The 17814-nt window shown below is 31.3% G+C and overlaps 1 protein-coding gene across 6 annotated transcripts in view; it reads right to left on the bottom strand.

The window, feature by feature from the left end:
• Positions 1-278: 278 nt before the first annotated feature.
• Positions 279-17814, bottom strand: part of LOC126705572 (cyclic nucleotide-gated ion channel 1-like) — an 84862-nt gene continuing 67326 nt past the window's right edge. For 2 of the 6 annotated variants that reach the window (XM_050404637.1, XM_050404636.1), the window contains exons 3-10: positions 12933-13033; positions 12654-12769; positions 10132-10344; positions 8052-8285; positions 7971-8017; positions 7128-7242; positions 2603-2848; positions 279-872 (exon numbers count right to left, since the gene is read on the bottom strand). In XM_050404637.1, coding sequence (XP_050260594.1) covers positions 390-872; positions 2603-2848; positions 7128-7242; positions 7971-8017; positions 8052-8285; positions 10132-10344; positions 12654-12769; positions 12933-13033 — 1555 coding nt within the window. In that variant the 3' untranslated portion in view covers positions 279-389. Of the gene's footprint in view, positions 873-2602; positions 2849-7127; positions 7243-7970; positions 8018-8051; positions 8286-10131; positions 10345-12653; positions 13034-14121; positions 14328-17814 lie in introns of those variants that run through there. The other 4 variants (XM_050404639.1, XM_050404634.1, XM_050404635.1 and 1 more) reach the window with 4 other exon arrangements.

A 17814-nucleotide genomic window follows, 5' to 3' on the forward strand; every position in this document is an offset into this window, starting at 1 on the left:
ATAAGGAAAAGACTTCTAGTCCAAGGAAGAGAAGCCGACTTTCTTCTACTATAAAAGCTTCAATACCCTCGCAAATCAAGGTACGCATAATTTACCCTCTCTAGCACTCTAGAGTTGAAAACAATTCTAACTTGACCGTCGGAGGGTATTTGGTCGACACCACACCGGTGTCCATGGCGAGATCACTTCTTTCTTTTTGCAGGTTGTTAGAGCGAGCGTGGATTGTGTTGCTCACTGGTGATATTACGGCATCATCACTAATGAAATGGTACCAAATGGATCATAAAAAGAGTGAGTTTAATTGAGAAACAAGTAGCAACCTTATGACTAGAAAAACAAAATACTACAAAGACATCAAAACAAACTATTGCTTTGCAACAATAGTACTGTCAGGCTTTGATGGATTCTATCAGACAATCAAAACAAGTTTTCTTAAACTGTACAAGTGAAGCTGCCTGGGACAGAAATTGCCTGGAGCGCTGGAATCGTTGTACCAGGGACAGTTGCTCTGGGCCTAATATTTGTTTCAAGTCATGGGCCTCTAGAGCAAAGATTTCCACTTTTGTGTGGGTTTTGAGGGTTTTTGATGATACAGGAAGTATGGATAGGTTGCGCATGTCGTTGGAGGTAGGTTTCATAACCCATTCAAGAAGTTCTCCTCCAATGTACTGACCTTTTTCAAGACGCTCATCACCATTATTGCTTGTATAAGTGCGTACAATGCCATCTGTAACAAGCAATACCTTATCAATTGGATCTGTCTCCCTAACAATGCAGCAGTGCTCGTTGTAGAACATTGGTTTAAGAGAGTCGCAGATTTTAAGCAACAGTTGTTCTTGCCTAGCCAACACATTGTCTTTTATGATATCCAGCTGATCAAGGGAAAAAAAAATACTATTAGTTTGTGTAAATCTAAATTATACCTCTTAATAATTAGGTAATTGAGTTTCACGTAATGCAAATTATCTTAATAATGTTACTATACTTATAATAAATTACATACTAAAAGCATGTCAAGCTAAATTAATGTTTATATTGAGTCATTTGACAGTTCATAAAAAAACATATTGAGTAATTTGACATAAACAGTGTGTGTAAAAACCAACTTCTATTATATTAACTAAAATTTCTACAATATCTATATAATTCCCCAAATAATTATTATTAAAAGTAAAGGTGCTAAGAAATATTTAATATTTTATTTTTAAAAGTATAATGGATGTGAGAAAAAAATACTTTTAGGTCAGCCTGTTAACTTCTAGTCGATTAACATTGTTTCATTATAGGTACTCTATGAATGCATATAGTAGTTTTCTAGGCATAAAGAATACATTTTGAATTTGTTTTTTGGTTGTGTTTGTTAACTCTACTTTGTACTAGATTCTAAGAATATATTTTCCCTAACCTCTACAATTAAATCAGAACAGTAATTCTTATAAATAAATAAAAAATCAGAACAGTAATCCTTAGAGCTGAGGATTCTCATTCCACCCGCCCACCCAACTCACAAGCCATAGCAACCCACTGCTGTCTATGCTGTCAGCCCATACCCATTCATGACTTTTGCGGAAAATTGTTTGTGCATAAATCTCTATAAATTGTTAAGAAATTGTGTAAAATTGTACATAAATTATAAAAATTATGAAAACTCATATAGATGTTAGGGAAATCACTTCGGCTTTTTCTTCTTCTCATTTTTGTACAAATTATCCAATTAAAAATGAGTTTTTTGTTATTTTTTGTTATAATTTTTTCGTAGATCTAATTATACTAGCTCTAGCGTTTAGTTTTTTTTTTTTTTTTTTTTTTTTTTTCTTGTGCTTGATCTATTATTTACTAAAATGACTAACATATCATAGAAAATTTTAATAATAAATTATCATTTTATGAAAAATATATTCTCAAAAAACATGATCAAACGCATTTTAATGAGCATAATTATTTTCTCACTTATTTAAGCATTATTTAAAACTTTTTTTTTTTTTTAGATCCATTAAAATTTATTTCTCCAAACAATGTATTTTGCAAATTTCGTTTGGTTAGAATTTGATATTACAAGAATTCTATTTTCCAAAACTTACCAAACGTAGTCACGACCGTTCTTATGTACACAGTACACTAGTAAATTCTAAAATCTTAATATTCAACATTTTTATTAAATTCTCAAATGATATTTTATTATTAGATTGAATCTGGTAGGATTTTACTATTAATTTTCAAAAATTAGTCATTGTCACTATAAAATATATATTAAAGCCAGTAAATACTTGTTATTTCTAACTGTTATTCAAGACTATAACCAAAAGTACTACTGCAAAAGGGAACAAATATTTTTTCATAAGCTATAAAAATATACAACGGTCATAAAAACGACAGTTTTTTGTTTTTGAGTATAATTACCTAAATATATTCAACCATAAGAAATTTTATCAATCGAACTAATTAAAATGCACAAAATTTGTAAGTTATAGTTTTTAAGTTAAATGGTATTCTTCTATGTTCTATTAACTATTTAATTAGAATATTTCCAAAGTTTAGTACATTGTCATCATGCTTGGGACAAGCAGTTATTTAGCAAATTTATGAAGATAATGAAACTCACATTCTTGAGCAGATTTAAGCAGATATGGCGCTTGACAACGCTTTGAAGTTCAGGAGGAAGACGAGGTAAAAGGGTCTCTACATAAACGTCTTCGTCTGCTTCATAATTCTGACCTACGTAGCCAATAATCCTGTCTTTTGTTGGAATATCAAAGCCATATTTGGACATCCACAATGAAAGGATTTTTAGTCGTTCTCTCCTCATGCGTTCTTCTTGTTCTTTTTTTGCTTTCCACTGCATGTACATCTGTCGTCCCACTTCTACTAGTCAATTCAACTCACCAAATCTTACTATGTTTAGGCATTAAAACTAATAATGTTTTACAATTATACATCTCAATGTTCTACTTCCACACACAACTTTTCTTTTTCCACCTTCTCAAAAAAAAAAAAAAAAAAAACCTTAATTTTCGTTTTTCAAAAAAATAAATAAATGAAAAAAAAGAAAAGAAAAAAAAAGACGTAGATAGGAAAAGGGGTAGAATTTATAGACTTAAACAATCTTGTGGAGGGGAAAACGAAGGGAACAAGATTCAGCCGAAAAATAAAAAAATAAAAAAGGGGTAAAGTACAAGAAAAACCTCATAAATTTATAATTAGGACATATTAAACTCCAGACTTTCAACTGAGAATTGAGACACTTTAATTAAACTCCTGACTTTTATAAATTTACATTTCACATGTGAGGGTGAAATTTGTTTGGAAAGATTTTTGTGTATATTTATGAAAGTCTTGAGTTTAATGAGTCCCATTTAAAAGTGTAAGGTTAATGTGTCCTAATGATAAAACTATGGTGCCCTTTTTATACTTTCCCCAAAAGGAAAATACTAACAACTCAATCACCAACTTGTGCAATATGCGAAAGAGTTCCCTAAGGGTAACAACTAGTTGCTAGCTTCTGGAATATGCAAAAAAATACTAACTTATCTAGCTTCTAATGTAGAGAACACAACTTTGTTGATGGCAACGCCATTTGCTGGAAGAAGTTATGTTAGGAACCCCACACTTCTTGTAAGATCCTCTTATCTGAATAATCCTATCCTTACATCCCTTCAATTAGTAGTTAAGTTCCAAGTAAAATAGATAGAATTAAATCAATTACACATGTTGGGATTATGATAGAGTTAGAGGTATATGTGTAGGGTTGTGCAACCCACTCGGTTACCCAACCTAAGTGATAAACCCCATTGGAGCTGAGCTGACCGTAGCCTGACCTGACTACTCCAATGGTCTGCAACGGATCTCATCCTATATAAACTAATGGCGGCAAGTCAGTTGCAGGTCTCTTTCCTCAAAACCCAAAATACTCGAACTAACTAGAATATATATGAGTTTTCTAGCGAGATTCGCAAGATTTGGCGAGATCTTACTAGATATGGTGAGAAATTTGTCAGATTTGGAGAAATCTCACCAGATTTTCATCGATTTTTGCTGTTAACTAGCCTAATTTTCTCCATTTTCTAGATCTTCGACTCCAATCGAATTGACCACCACTTGTTGAAGGTTCGATCTACCCAATCTGATCAACCTTTTTGGTCGGCGATGAGTTGAGATATGCTTCACCTGTTCAGGTCAGGTTGAGTGCTTGAGCCCAAATCCGATCTGACCCAACCCATGGACAACCTTACATGTGTGGCCAATAGAAGGAGAGCTTGAGTTGTATAAAGAGTGCATGGAACCATACTTTGATATATCTTGAAAACAAAAATGTAATTCCTTGCTTAGTACACTTCCTTTTTTTTTTTTTTTTTTTTTTTAATAATATTTCTCTATAGAGTGTGACTATCTTGAATTAAGGCAACTAACATATGATTCCCATATATTTCCATACGCTTTCCACCCATCCCCAATAGAAACAACCAAGTTCCTAACAAGAGGTATAATAATGCTTAATTTTGCATATTTATATCATTATTAAAAAGTATTATCATACTTATTTTTTATTAATTCATGCATTTTATATTTGGTTTTAGAATAATATTGAATAATTGATTTTGTGCTTAAAATGAATTTTAATGCATGAATATGTCTTGTAGACACCCCATTTCGTTATGACCTACACTCAAATCCCCTAGTCCCAATGACAAGAATATTAGTCGCTACCAATTTGATATGCATCGTGTGTGGAACCCAATGAGCATACAAACCCCAAAGTGGCCCAATACAATTCAAGCCTAAGCCCAACTATGACTCAAGAATCATGCTCAAAAGCCTAAAAGCCCATTTTTGACCTAATTGGGTCAAGACTTACAAAAGGTACATACATCGGGTATTTGATACGTACACACTCAATTTGTGGCATACACACATTTTGGACAAAAGCCTCAAATCACTCATTTTCCATTTTGGTGAGATTCTAGGGCAACTAGCCTGGTCAATTGGCTGCCCAAATGTACCTAATCCTAGATCTCAATTTTTTCTATATAAACCCCCACTTTCACCATCCAAATGGTCCAAATTTTCAATACCTACAGAAACTCTGCCGAAATACCACTAAAAGGGCAAAAACTGTGAGCATTGGATTGATCTTCAGCCATCTTTGGTTAGAAGATAATCTCCTGCACATTTGTGTGTGCAAAATGTTGTTGTTGCATGTCGTGTGTGCAAATGTGGAACTCTGGTATATTTGCAATTTACAAATAAGAGGAAATTTTGCACAATTTTCATTGTGAAAATCTCATCTTGACATTGGACGGCCAAGGGTGATTTTTTGTTTGGTGCTTAAACTGATGATTTTATTGAAATAAAGCATAACATAGTTACAATAACACCACTTAGGACGGAAGCAAACCAAGGATTTTACAACAAACAACAGGCCTTAGACCAAAACACCCCAGAGGCATGTGCCGAACCAGATCTTAGCACAATACACGGAAACTAAAAACTGGATCCCTACTCCGAATCTCCAAAACTAACAGAAGGCCAAGGGTGATATTATCAATAAATTGGACCCTCGGCCCCACCAATAAATGAGCCATGTTTCTTCTAATCTACTCCAATTAGTTTCTTAAAATGATTTTCCAAACCTCAAAACGTTTTCCAAGTTTTCAAAAACACATCGCACCAAAATTATTGATGTTCCATCATGACACGATGGAATACTTACCTTGAAAAACATACGTCAATGTTTTTATATATATTCTACGCATTTATACTTTTAACATTTAAAACCTTAATGTTTAGCAAAAAAATAAAAAACATTTAACACCTTAAAAAGTACTTTTATCTCAATTTCATATCTTCTTATTTTTCACATTAGTTAAATACTATTCATTTATTTATTATTTTTCTCTTTCTATTCTTCTCTATCTCTCTATCTTCTCCCCTCTCTTCAACCCACAGCCACTCATGGCACCACCACTACCACCACCGCAAGTGTGAACCTTCAAGAAGCACTATAGCTATCTGATCAATACCACACGAGCTTCCCCACTTCCATGCTAGGAAGAAACAAAAAACCGGCAAAAACCAAAAAAACAACAGGTCGGAAACCCACAAACCCAACAATCCAAAACCCACGAACCCAGAAATCCCACCGTCGTCGATCACGGTGACGTTTTTCTGTCCTCCTTGACCTAGCACAGAACTTCAATGGGTTGGCGGCTAGGCAACTCTGATGGTACGGTTGACGGCGAGTGGTAGGGGAGATGGGTTGGCGAGAGTGGAGGAAGAGAGGAAAAATTAGAGGATCCAAAATACGAAACAGAAAAAGAGAGAAGAAAATTGGAAGAAACATTATTTGCAAATAAAATATCATTATTTCGGTAAACCTTTTAGCTCTGTTGATGCAGCCCCATTTTTGTTACATTGGTTGTTAAAATTAAAAATTTGGCAATTGGACACTACCAACACTGATGCTTTAGTCACAAGCGTCACTTAAAAAATAGGTATTGTTGTAAGACAGCCGTCATAGGGTAACAATTTCTTTCCTTCAAACTTTCAAGCTCACGTTTTTTGGGTCAAGAATATTATTTTTTATTGACAATGATGTGCCATGCTTTCCATCATCAAATCACTCCCTTCCTGTCTACTTCATTATGTATATCTATTTTTGTTAAAATTGTGTGCTTAAATAATTAAATTTATTATATTTCAATAATTTAAACTTTTGAGACAACTGGTAATTTAACAACACCTAATAAATTAGGGTTTGGTTGATGTATACCCTAATATTAATAATCATTTATTTTTAGAAATATTTTAAACGGAATTGAAAAAGTTATAAAAAAAAAGTTTGTAATTTTTTTCATTTTTCCATAAGAAATACACTAAAATAGTTTACTAATGTATGTCCTAAGGGCATATATTATTAAATCCCAATCACAATGTATTATAAACCTCTCTCACATATAAACATGGGATCCTATATATGGGGTCCATATATGGAGGCTTTTTTTATTTTTTATTTTTTAAAATGTATAAGAAAAGTGTAAAACATTGGATATACTAAATAATTTCACATGTAACTAGGAGCCTTAAAATTTTTGAGAAAGAAAGAAGAAAAGAGCAAAGAATTGGGTGCTCACCTGCGAATATCCCATCATGAAATATAGAAATAGTATCAACCCAAAGATGGAAATACCAAATGCAAAGCAATTTTCCCATATATAGCTACTTGTTTGGAGGTTTTGACCAAGTGAACTGCAAATATGGCACAACTATAATGTATAAGATACGTACTAATGTTAAAACTTTATAACAACAATACGTAAAATAAAAATCTACAAAATTTAGAGGAAATGAATAAATTCCAGCCTCTTACATTAATTATCAAATTTTTCAAAAAACAAAAGGAGCAAATTTCGCAAAGAAAATAAAAAGGAAAAGAAAGAAATGAAACCATCATAATAGGTTTAAAAAGAGGAAAACAAAAACTGAAGAACACTACAATAAACCTGCTCTGGGAGCATTTTTTTTGTAAGCGCTACAAAGAAGACCATTGTTATAACTCATATATTTTTTAGTGTTTAGATGAATCAGAATCCTGTAAGTGTTTATGGCAAAGAAGAAACTACCAAAAGCTACACGAAAAATGTCTCCGGAAAATGATTATAAGTAAACAGGCAAGAAAGTATGAACGTGACACAAATGTTATATATATATATATATACATATATATATATATATATATATATATATATATCTGTATGTATAGTTCAACAGTTTTATATTAAAACAAAAGTTTATTAGCGAAGCAGCAAAGAGCATGGAAATTAGTGGTTTAAAAAATGTATTAGGACGAATGATGTTCTACTTGACGAATTTAAATTAACTAGGGGAAGTTAATAGTTTAGTGCTCCTAATGTGTGCAAACATCAAATTCAAGAATAAATTAATTTGAAATATAGAAAAGAGTAATATGTGCAAACCTCAAGTTTCGCATGCCCCACCAAAAGCTGTATAATAATTTTTGTGGAAAATCTGTGGATTCTTTTTTTTTTTTTGAGAAAAAAATCTGTGGATTCTAAGACACCTGACTGAAGAGCTTCAAGAAATATTCCAAAGTTAAACGACGTTGTATTTGCAATATTTATAGGACAAATGTCATCTATAAAAGAGATATTTTTAAAATTGTGGTCACAGTTAAAAGAACTTCCAACACATTCACTATGATTGTCACATGCTATGTGCCAGCAAGCCGCCAGTCGTTGAGTAGAGAAAAAATACCAAGAGGCTCCCAATGCCTAAAAGACCATAAAATCATTAAATATCAATAAATTATGTAGATAACCTAACCAAATAATGCTACAACAAGAACAATAATAATAAGAGAAAAAGAGAATTATGTAGACATGAAAATTCCACTTAACATATTTGACAGATTATAAAACAAGTATTAGAAATAAATCATTCTCAATTAGCAAAAGTAAGTGTTCTAAAATTTCAGGACCGTTGGAAAAATACTTTGGAAGTTATGTAGGGTCATCTCCAATTGCTGGATAAGGTGCTTATTTAATTAAGTTATTATGCATAGATTAGGCACGAAGGCATCCAAAGTATTTTGCTAGGACATTCTATTTGAACGTGACGGGCAGTAACTGATCATGGACTTGGACCAGAAAGCAGCAAAGAAAAAAAAAAACGAGTACACATAGTGAGAACAAAATAATATACATGATTCGGAAAGATGCTTGTGTCTAGCTGAAGATCAAATTCGCTATACTCCCACTACAGAGAACTTTGTGTTCTATTACATTTTTAGAATTGGGTAAACATTGGTACATTTTTGATTCATTCTTCATCTCATAAGCCATGACAAGTCATTTCCAAATGCTTCTTTTGGAAGAGTACGGGAAAAGCATATGGAGTATTAATTTGGTTTGGGTTTGATTTGGAACTTCTGTAGGTCATGTATTTCTGATGTGTATTAAAAATTTATCATGTCATTTGAAAAATGTCATGTCATCGCTCTGTTAACTACATAGATAATAAGACTAACAACACTTGACACAAGGACTAAATAACACTTATTTTTTAAACTTTCAGGACCGATAGTGCTTGATAGCTTGTATAAAATCTTAGGGACTAAACACTCTCTTGGTAAATTTCAAAGACAACAATATAGTTTGGCTTTAACAAGATGAAACCTTTGGAATCTATAATGTTTTTTTTTTTTAATTTTTTTATTATTATTATTTTTATTTTGGCTTTAATAACATGAAACCTTTGGAATCTATAATACAGAATCAACACTTTTATCAAAGTCATCAAAACATTGATACTGAGGTTATAAGTTGTTAGTAATAGACAAGAAAGTAAGGTCAGTGCTTAGTGGTGAACCCCAACAAAAACCCATAATCACATAAATGGGGTGCTTTAAACAAGAATGATAAACAAATTATAATCCTTAGCTTATATAATAAACAAAATATATGAGTGACAAATTCTTTTTATAAGCTAACAAAAAGCTGCAACATAGTGTACGTTTGACATAAATTAAAAAGTCAGTCTTTTTTACTATTTAACTTATTTTTACTACTATTTATGGCTATGTTTTAAAAACATAAATGAATCGGCCAGTTTGGTCCGATAAAAACCCCTAAAACCAGTGAAAACCGGTCAAAAACCAAGTTGAACAAGGAATTTTGGAAAAAACGGTTCGGCTCTCAGTTCAGTTTTTTTAAAAAATGATCTATGGGTCTCATTGCACTTTTTGATATTATTTATGAGTCCTACTTTACTATTTCAGCTACTTTTTACCTTTATCAACACTACTTTCAACAAAAAGTTTTTAGTTATAGCTAAATAAGCTGTTCGCAAATAGATTTGTGTCCGTTTGGAAATAGTTTATTTAACTGAATTGAAATTTTTTTACTGAAAGTACTGTAAATAAAGGTAAAAGTTAGCTGAATAGTGCAGTAGGACTCATGAATAGTACCAAAAAGTGCAGTGAGACTTATGAATAATAGCAAAAATAAGTTGAAAGTAGAGATAAGCTGAAAAATTCAGCTCATCCCAAACACACACAAAATATTAGGACTTGCCAAGATTAAATTAATGATTAGGAAGTTACTCCTTATTCAAACTTACATGACCAGCAAGGATGTATAGCATGAAATTCAATGAAACTTTGACCAGTATGATTCTTCCAAACTTCCAGTAATTTCTTATTAGTCTGTTGCAGGATAGGTAGATTTGAGATACTCTTGGCACATATTGGAAGAGAACGATAGAGTTCAATAGTTGCACTTTAATCGAAGATTTTGTGCTTCTCATTTCCGAAAAGATAGGCAGAATTACCACCTGAACAACAGATTACAAGAAATTTCGTGTTAATTATAAAATCCATGTGTAGTATAGTGATATTTTAAAGAAAATAGTGATTATGGGTGTAGTGGGAATTACTTCAAATTTCGAATTTGATTTATTAGAAATCTATTTAAAGCGTTTTCATGTTGCAGTAAAACCTTGACGAAACTAGGATTTAATCTTTAGAGGTCAAAGTTGGAACCAATTTTTTTTTTTTTTTTTTTAAATATTCAAGAATAAGAAATATATTAATATCAAACTCTATATTAATACATGAAAACCTAAACTGCCAATTTTAATATTTACAAAATTTAAATAAAAGGAAAACAAAATAATTTTTTTTTTAATATATTCAACTCAATCTATGATAGATTTTATATATAATTTTGAATTTTCTTTTAATATACAAAATTTAAGAGTAATCTTCTATTTTGTTGCAAACCAGATTTAAAAATTTTTGTGGTTAAAAAATCAAATGTTAAACTTGGCACTCTCATAATCTAAAAATAAAATAAATGCTATTTATTACTTCATTATATGTTCAAGATTATTTTATCTAGAAAAATAATTAATGTTGCCAAATAAAAATTAAAAATAATTAATGATATATATATATATCTCGAAGTCAATTAAAAATCTTTTGTAGCTAAAAAATGAGCCATGGAAGAATGTCTTGATATTTTCATGTGTATTTTAATAAGTATTACTGTTTATTAAAAAAAAAAAAAAATCATCTAAATGCTTTTGAAAAATTTACTACTAAGCTGTCAGCGTTGGAACAAAATTTAGGAGGATCAATCTCTGTTGCTTTTAATCTTGCTCCACCTTTGTATAATATCCTAGTGACTACACTGTTTATTTGAAAGATGATACTCATCAGGTTAGAAGAGCTAAATCATTCTCTTAGGGGCAAAAAGGTTCAAGAAGTTAACCAATAATTATATATGTAGTTTAGGCAATTGTGATGAAGTTGGTAACCAATTGTGGTAGGAATATGTCGCGTGTAATGGATTTTGATAGGGAGAAGTCAATATTAAATTTTAAACCAAGGAAGGATATTATAGATGTGGAATTTTGTTACCATCACGCGGAGAGACACTATTAGTATTAATGTAGAAAGTTGAGAGCTAAGTTTTAAGAGTTAAAGAACAGTCCTGATTGTTGAAGTCTATGGATGCAATGGTTACTACTGCATATAGCAAAAAAATAGTGGTGGTGCTCTTATGGTTAGGAAAGGTATATATTCAATTAAAAGTTCATGTGTTTTAGATTTTGCTTGGTTCTTTCATGTTTTGGTTTTGAGATTGTTTTGACATGTGAAGAAAATTATGTTACATTGACTAATAATGTGAAATGTAAAGTTGTGAGAATCGGTTCGATAAAATTTAGATGTTTGATGAGATTGTGAGATGATGATAATGTGAGAGATGTACCCGAGGATGGAAAAAATCTGACTTTGAGATGAAGGTCATATTAGTATCCATTTGAGTCTTGGCCTAGAGGAAATTTATAGCATGTAGAAAATAATTTTATTAGGGATCCTCCAAATTTTTTTAATAAAATGAATACTCATTTGTCAAGTATGGAGGCCAAGATGGTGAAGAAGGATCGAGTCTTATAACCTTGCTTCATATCCTTTTGACTATGTTCTTGGTTTGAAAGAAGATACTTGAGTTAGAAGATGTGATGACAATTCTAAGTTGGGGCAGTTGTGATGAAGTACGAAACAAATCGTGGTAGAAAACAATCACATGGGAAGAATTTTCATAAATAGAAGTCCAGATCAATGTAGACCTACGAAGCATGTTAATGGCGTGGAGTTCAATTAATATCATAAGATGAGATATTATCAATATCATTGTCGGAAATTGAGAGCTGAAGTGCTGAACAAGAAACATCGATAAAAGTCGCGATTTTGTCATAAGGTGGTAGATGCAATATTGATGTAGCAAAATATTGATGGTGAAAAGATATGGTGGAAATGTTCTAGATGATAGCTAAAGTAGAAATTCAGTTAAAAATGCGTAAGTTTAACATTTCTCCTACTTTTTGGTTTGACAAATACAAAATGACGATGGTTTTTTGAGTATATAATATTTTAGAAAATTTTTCCACTCAATGAAGTTTGTTTTCTATTGACTTGTATTTTCCACCACAGCAAACACCAGAACTATGGAAAATGTTTTCGCCAGAAATAAATAAGGGTTGATTTGAGTGAATCCACTTTTACTAGTCATATTACAACAGGATGTGATCATAGTCTGTCCATAAATAATATAGTTAAAGAGAAGTCTTTCCCTTACCTGTGGGATGGGCAGAATAGCTAGAATGTCAATTAGGAAGTAGGGCCACAAATACCTCTTAGCTATTTTCCAAGCATCTGTATCTAAGCCTTTTCCTTGTCTCTCACGTTCCTTGTCTATTAAAGCAGTGCGAAATTGCAATATAATATGCACTAGGTAAATGATATCGGTGATGGATCGCAAAACAATAGCAGTGATCCACAACTTTTTGTCTAACCCAATACACTTCTTGTCTTCATTGATCACGGGAAGGTAAAAGAACAAGGGATCCAGAAATACCTTTTGGGTCAAGAATTGTATTCGGTGTCTTTCTTTCATTCACCGAATGATCACCTCCAACATCCTTGGGAAATTGCCCCTCGATATCCTTATTCCTGAACCTAAACATGGCAAACAAAAAAAAATTAGTTGGTGACTCTCATCCAATGTATTGTGTGTGTGTTCGTTTGTCAACCAATGATAAGCTAGTTTTTTACTTAAATTATCTACTAATTGCAAGTTTCACACTACTTTTTGTCACTGTTTTGTTTTAAATAATATAAGTTTCAGCTTTTTAAAAATAAGTTAACTTTTAATTTTTTAAAAATAAGCTAGTTTTTAGTTTTTTTTTTTTTTTAATCTTATTATATACAAATAAGTTACCGAAAGTGTCTATGGTTAAATAAGATATATGAAGTGTCTATGGTTAAATAAGATATATGAAGTTCATTTTATACTTGTACCATAATAAATTAATTAATGTGTTGATCTGATTATACAGAACATAATAATTAAAAGTGGAGAACATAATAATTAAAAGTGGATGTCATAGGTTAGATCTCTATAAAATAAAATAAAATAAAAATAAAAACTGCCAAAAATCTACAATTCTCAAATTGTATGAAACTTTGGTCCTTTCCGTTTGTTTAGGTCCATTCTACTAAATTACAACCGCTGAAATGTGAACAAAGCTTTATTTTCAAGAATTAGGTAGAACACTGTGTCTATTTGCATTATTTACTCTTTAGAACAACAACGTTAGCATCGGACTTCCACGCCGCCAGAGTCATTGCCGGAGCCTTGGAAAAACGACGGAGATGCAGTAAGCGTGGCATCGCTACATAGGTATCACTTGTTCATTGGGCATCAGACCCAAATTTCTTTATCATCTTTTTCCCTTGCTTCTTGGTATCCTCATTGGGAACTGGGTTTTCGAAAGCGCAGCCTCGCATTACTGGCGACGCCAGTCAGAGGTCAGGGTGTTCCCAGGAACACCTTGACTTCAAAAAAAAAAAAAAAAAAATTTATATATAATAATTAAATTTTTTTTATTTGTTTACCTTTAAAAAAAAATAGGAACACCCTCAAGCAATATCAGGAACACCCTCAAAATTTTTATGCCAAACAAATTTTGAACTAAAATCTAAAAAAAAAAAAAAAAAAAAATAAAAAGCCAAAATCATCAGTTTTTGTCATCACAACCACTCACCACCACATCGCCGGTCACTTCCATGTCTCCGGCCACTTCCATTTGGTCAACTGTAGTCTCCCCACCTGCTTCAGCTTCTTCTTCCTTGTCGTTTCTTCTCCGTTCTCTGTTTTTCTTCGACCTTTCCACTTCTCTGCTCTTTGTTATTTCTAGTTTTTGAACGCCAATTGCCGTATGTTCTTAGAGTCCCACTCCCCACGTGAATACTGAAGTCATTGAATAAGTCAACAGTTTTCAAAATTTTCAACCTTATCTCCAACCACCCACGTGCCTAGCTTTAAGTTTTGCACATTAATTTTTATTTCTCTTGTCTTTTCATTATTGCATTTAGTAAGTACATTTACTTTTTTTTTTTTTTTTTGAAATAAAAAGGTTGTAAGTACATGTACTTGATAATATTATTAAACTACAACTCTTCTAAAAAAAAATTTATACTACAACCATAATTATTACTACATTTAAAGGAATTATTATGTCAGACTTTAAAATCATTTTATATTTTTAAGAAAATATATATATTTAGTGGTAATTTCAAAACAGTACACCGATATTAATTGGTATCAAAATATTTCGTTTCTCTAACTAAACCAAAACGGCCTCCGGTACGGTATTGGAGAGGCAAGGGTGTGTGCACACATGAGGTGTGTGCTAGTGTGTGTGTGCACACATGAGGTGTGTGCTAGTGTGTGCTAATGCACAATGGGGTGTGTGCTAGACTGCTAGTAGTTAGTAAAAAAAATTAACGAAGCAACTAAACATCAATAATTAATAATTTAATTAACTAATACATTATAAAAGACAAAAAAATTAAATTATGTTAGGCTAAAAATCAATTAATAATTTAATAATTAATGAAACAACAATACAACAAATTACAGTTTATAAAAGAAAAAAAAAATTTATGAAACAACTAAACAACAATAATTAATAATTTTATTAATATTTCAAATGAACTTATAATTTATTCTATAGATACCTTTGTTCATTTCTTTTCTTTTCATTTTTTTTTTTCCTTTTGAGATTTTTCGGTGTACAGAATGCAAATTAGTTTTGGTTTTAAGAACATTTTTTTTTTAAAGCACAAACTTCATGCGGGCCAAATCTTGAATTTCGGTTGATATTTACCAAAACATCCCAAAACAGACTGAAATTACCCGAAATTTTTTCAAAGTGGAATAGGAACACCCTGGACAAAATTCCTGGAGTCGCTACTGAATTTACTATCCTAGTATTTGTGGTCAATTTCTTAAAGTTTGAAGTCAATTGAACTCAAGGATAAGGAACAGTAAGAGAATTTGGGCGTGGTGCACAAACATCATGGCAAAAATGAACTCAATGATGGTAGTAAATTGACTTCAAGCTGGTCAAGAATCAATGCTATTAGTGCTAGTGGTGCGATGGGGTCTCGTCTCTCTAATTTATTTATATTTTTTGGGTATTTTCCCACTGTATTTGAGCCAATGAATGAATGAAAGTGTTGGGATTTTTTTATTTGATGCCAAAATACAGAGAAACCCATACCAAAATCAAGTTATTAATGTCCAAACCCCTATGTTCATTGTGTCTTCGGCATTTTTCCGATGCTCTAGTAGTGACTCCAGTAGCGTGGAGGTCCGATGCGAACGTTTCCGTTCTATAGAGCAAGTTTGGGTTTTGGTTTTGTAAATGAATCTAACACCCGATTGAAGTTGTTATTTGGTGTGGTGGGTTTTATTATTATTTTTTAAATGCTTACTTGGCATTCTCTCATTAGAGGGCGTAAATCTAGACATGGCAAACAAGCAGGGTGGGTCAGGTTCGGGACCAGTCAATAGGGTTGCTGGTCTAATGGGTTGCAGGTAAAAAATGGTCATTTTAAGCGGGTTAAAAACAGATCCGTATCAATCAGGTTGCGGGTCAGGTCATGTTGACCCGTATTTTTAATTTTCACATGAATTTAAAAAAAAAATTATAAAGAAAACAATTTGTATTTGCAATTTAGAAAGTCATGCAATAAATTACTTGATGTTAAATGTATTATTTTAAATTCACCACTTATATTAGGAATGAACTCAGGTAAACTTATTAATACTTATTCAATAATTTTAAAATTATACAAATCTCAACATTACTAACTAAAATAAAATAACAGAAAAATAAGTAAAACAAATACACAAGTTTTATTTCTACACAATATTAACATAAAAAAAAAAAAAAAAATTTACTGATGACTTATTGGATAACTTATTTGACAAAGTAAAAAAAACATATAAGAAATTAACAATCTTGAAAATTAATTTTATAATCAATTATCAATTGTGATTGGCATTCTATTTCAATTTGAGAATATACATTAAAGTTTGATTGTTTACTTTTTTATACATGGTCTCTTTTATGAATATCATGTCATTGTTAAACAATACACACTCTAGGAAATATCATAATTTATTTTGAAAAGTCATTTATTTTGGACATAAATTGTTAAAAAGTATGTCTAAGCATTCATAATTTTTACTAATTTGATACTTTGGTTTCACTATTTTCACACTTATGAATGTTTCTCACACATATTTACAATTTTATATCTATATTTTTAACTCTATTATAACTAGATTATTTTGGCATGTACTTTGCTATTTGATATCTAAAAATCTTAGTCATTATAGAATGCTCAACCATTTATTTTTCAATTCATTTGCATGCAATTATGTAAATGTCTCAATTGTTTCCTTAAAGTTTACAACAAATAATTAAACCAATATTATCTTAATTTTATTATTTTTTTATCCCAAAAAAAAAGTTTAAAAGAATGATTTGGATTACAAGTCAGGTTGCAGGTCGAGTTAGGTTGACATGCAAAAAACATGGGTTGGGTCACAGGTTAACCTATTTTTGCTTCGGGTAAAAAATCAGATTTAGGTTGTGTATTTTTCAGATCAGGTCGGGTAAGGTTAGAAAATTCTGAATCGTTATGCCATGTCTAGTTTTACGCTAAGACCGAACCCAATTCACTCTCTCTACAAATTGTATAGTGTAACTCTTGTAAATAAGCCGAGTTTGTGGTCTAGTTAGTTTACTTGTTTGGCTTGTGTAATTATAGTATTGGTGGAGGAGGTTTTTTTTGTTTTTTTTTTTAGAAACTATTGGTGGAGGAGGTTAGTGGAGTTAATTGTTTAATAGAATTTTGGTTTTACTATTGTTACCTAACGGCTATACAGCTAGTATACACTGTTTTTCTATAGATAGAAATGTCTCCAGTGCTGTTAGGAACAACAAAAGAAGATAGAATAAAAAAAAAGAATTAAAAGAATAAAGAAAGAATATTTAATTAAAATTGTAAAAAAAAAAGAGTATAGAATCTATGATCTAGGATGTATTGTAAAGTGGTGTGTTATAATAGATAAATAACTTTTTAATGTGTCAAAATAACATATTTTTAGAACACCTAATGCTAATACTAACCACTTCATCAAAGTATTAGTAGGTTGAAGAAAATTCAAATAAGACTTTTATATGTTTACATTGTACTTGCAATATAAATTTGTATTGTAGACACACAAAAAGTGACAAATGTTGTACATATTTGCAAAAGTGATAAATATGTAAAGTATTAACCACTTTTTGTGTGTTTACAATATAAATTTGCATTTTACTGTACAATGCAAAAGAAGAATTTCTCATTCAAATATATATAAATGAGATATGGGGGATCCT

The sequence above is a fragment of the Quercus robur genome, chromosome 11 (assembly GCF_932294415.1).
Source record: "Quercus robur chromosome 11, dhQueRobu3.1, whole genome shotgun sequence".
Taxonomy (NCBI): Eukaryota; Viridiplantae; Streptophyta; class Magnoliopsida; order Fagales; family Fagaceae; genus Quercus; species Quercus robur.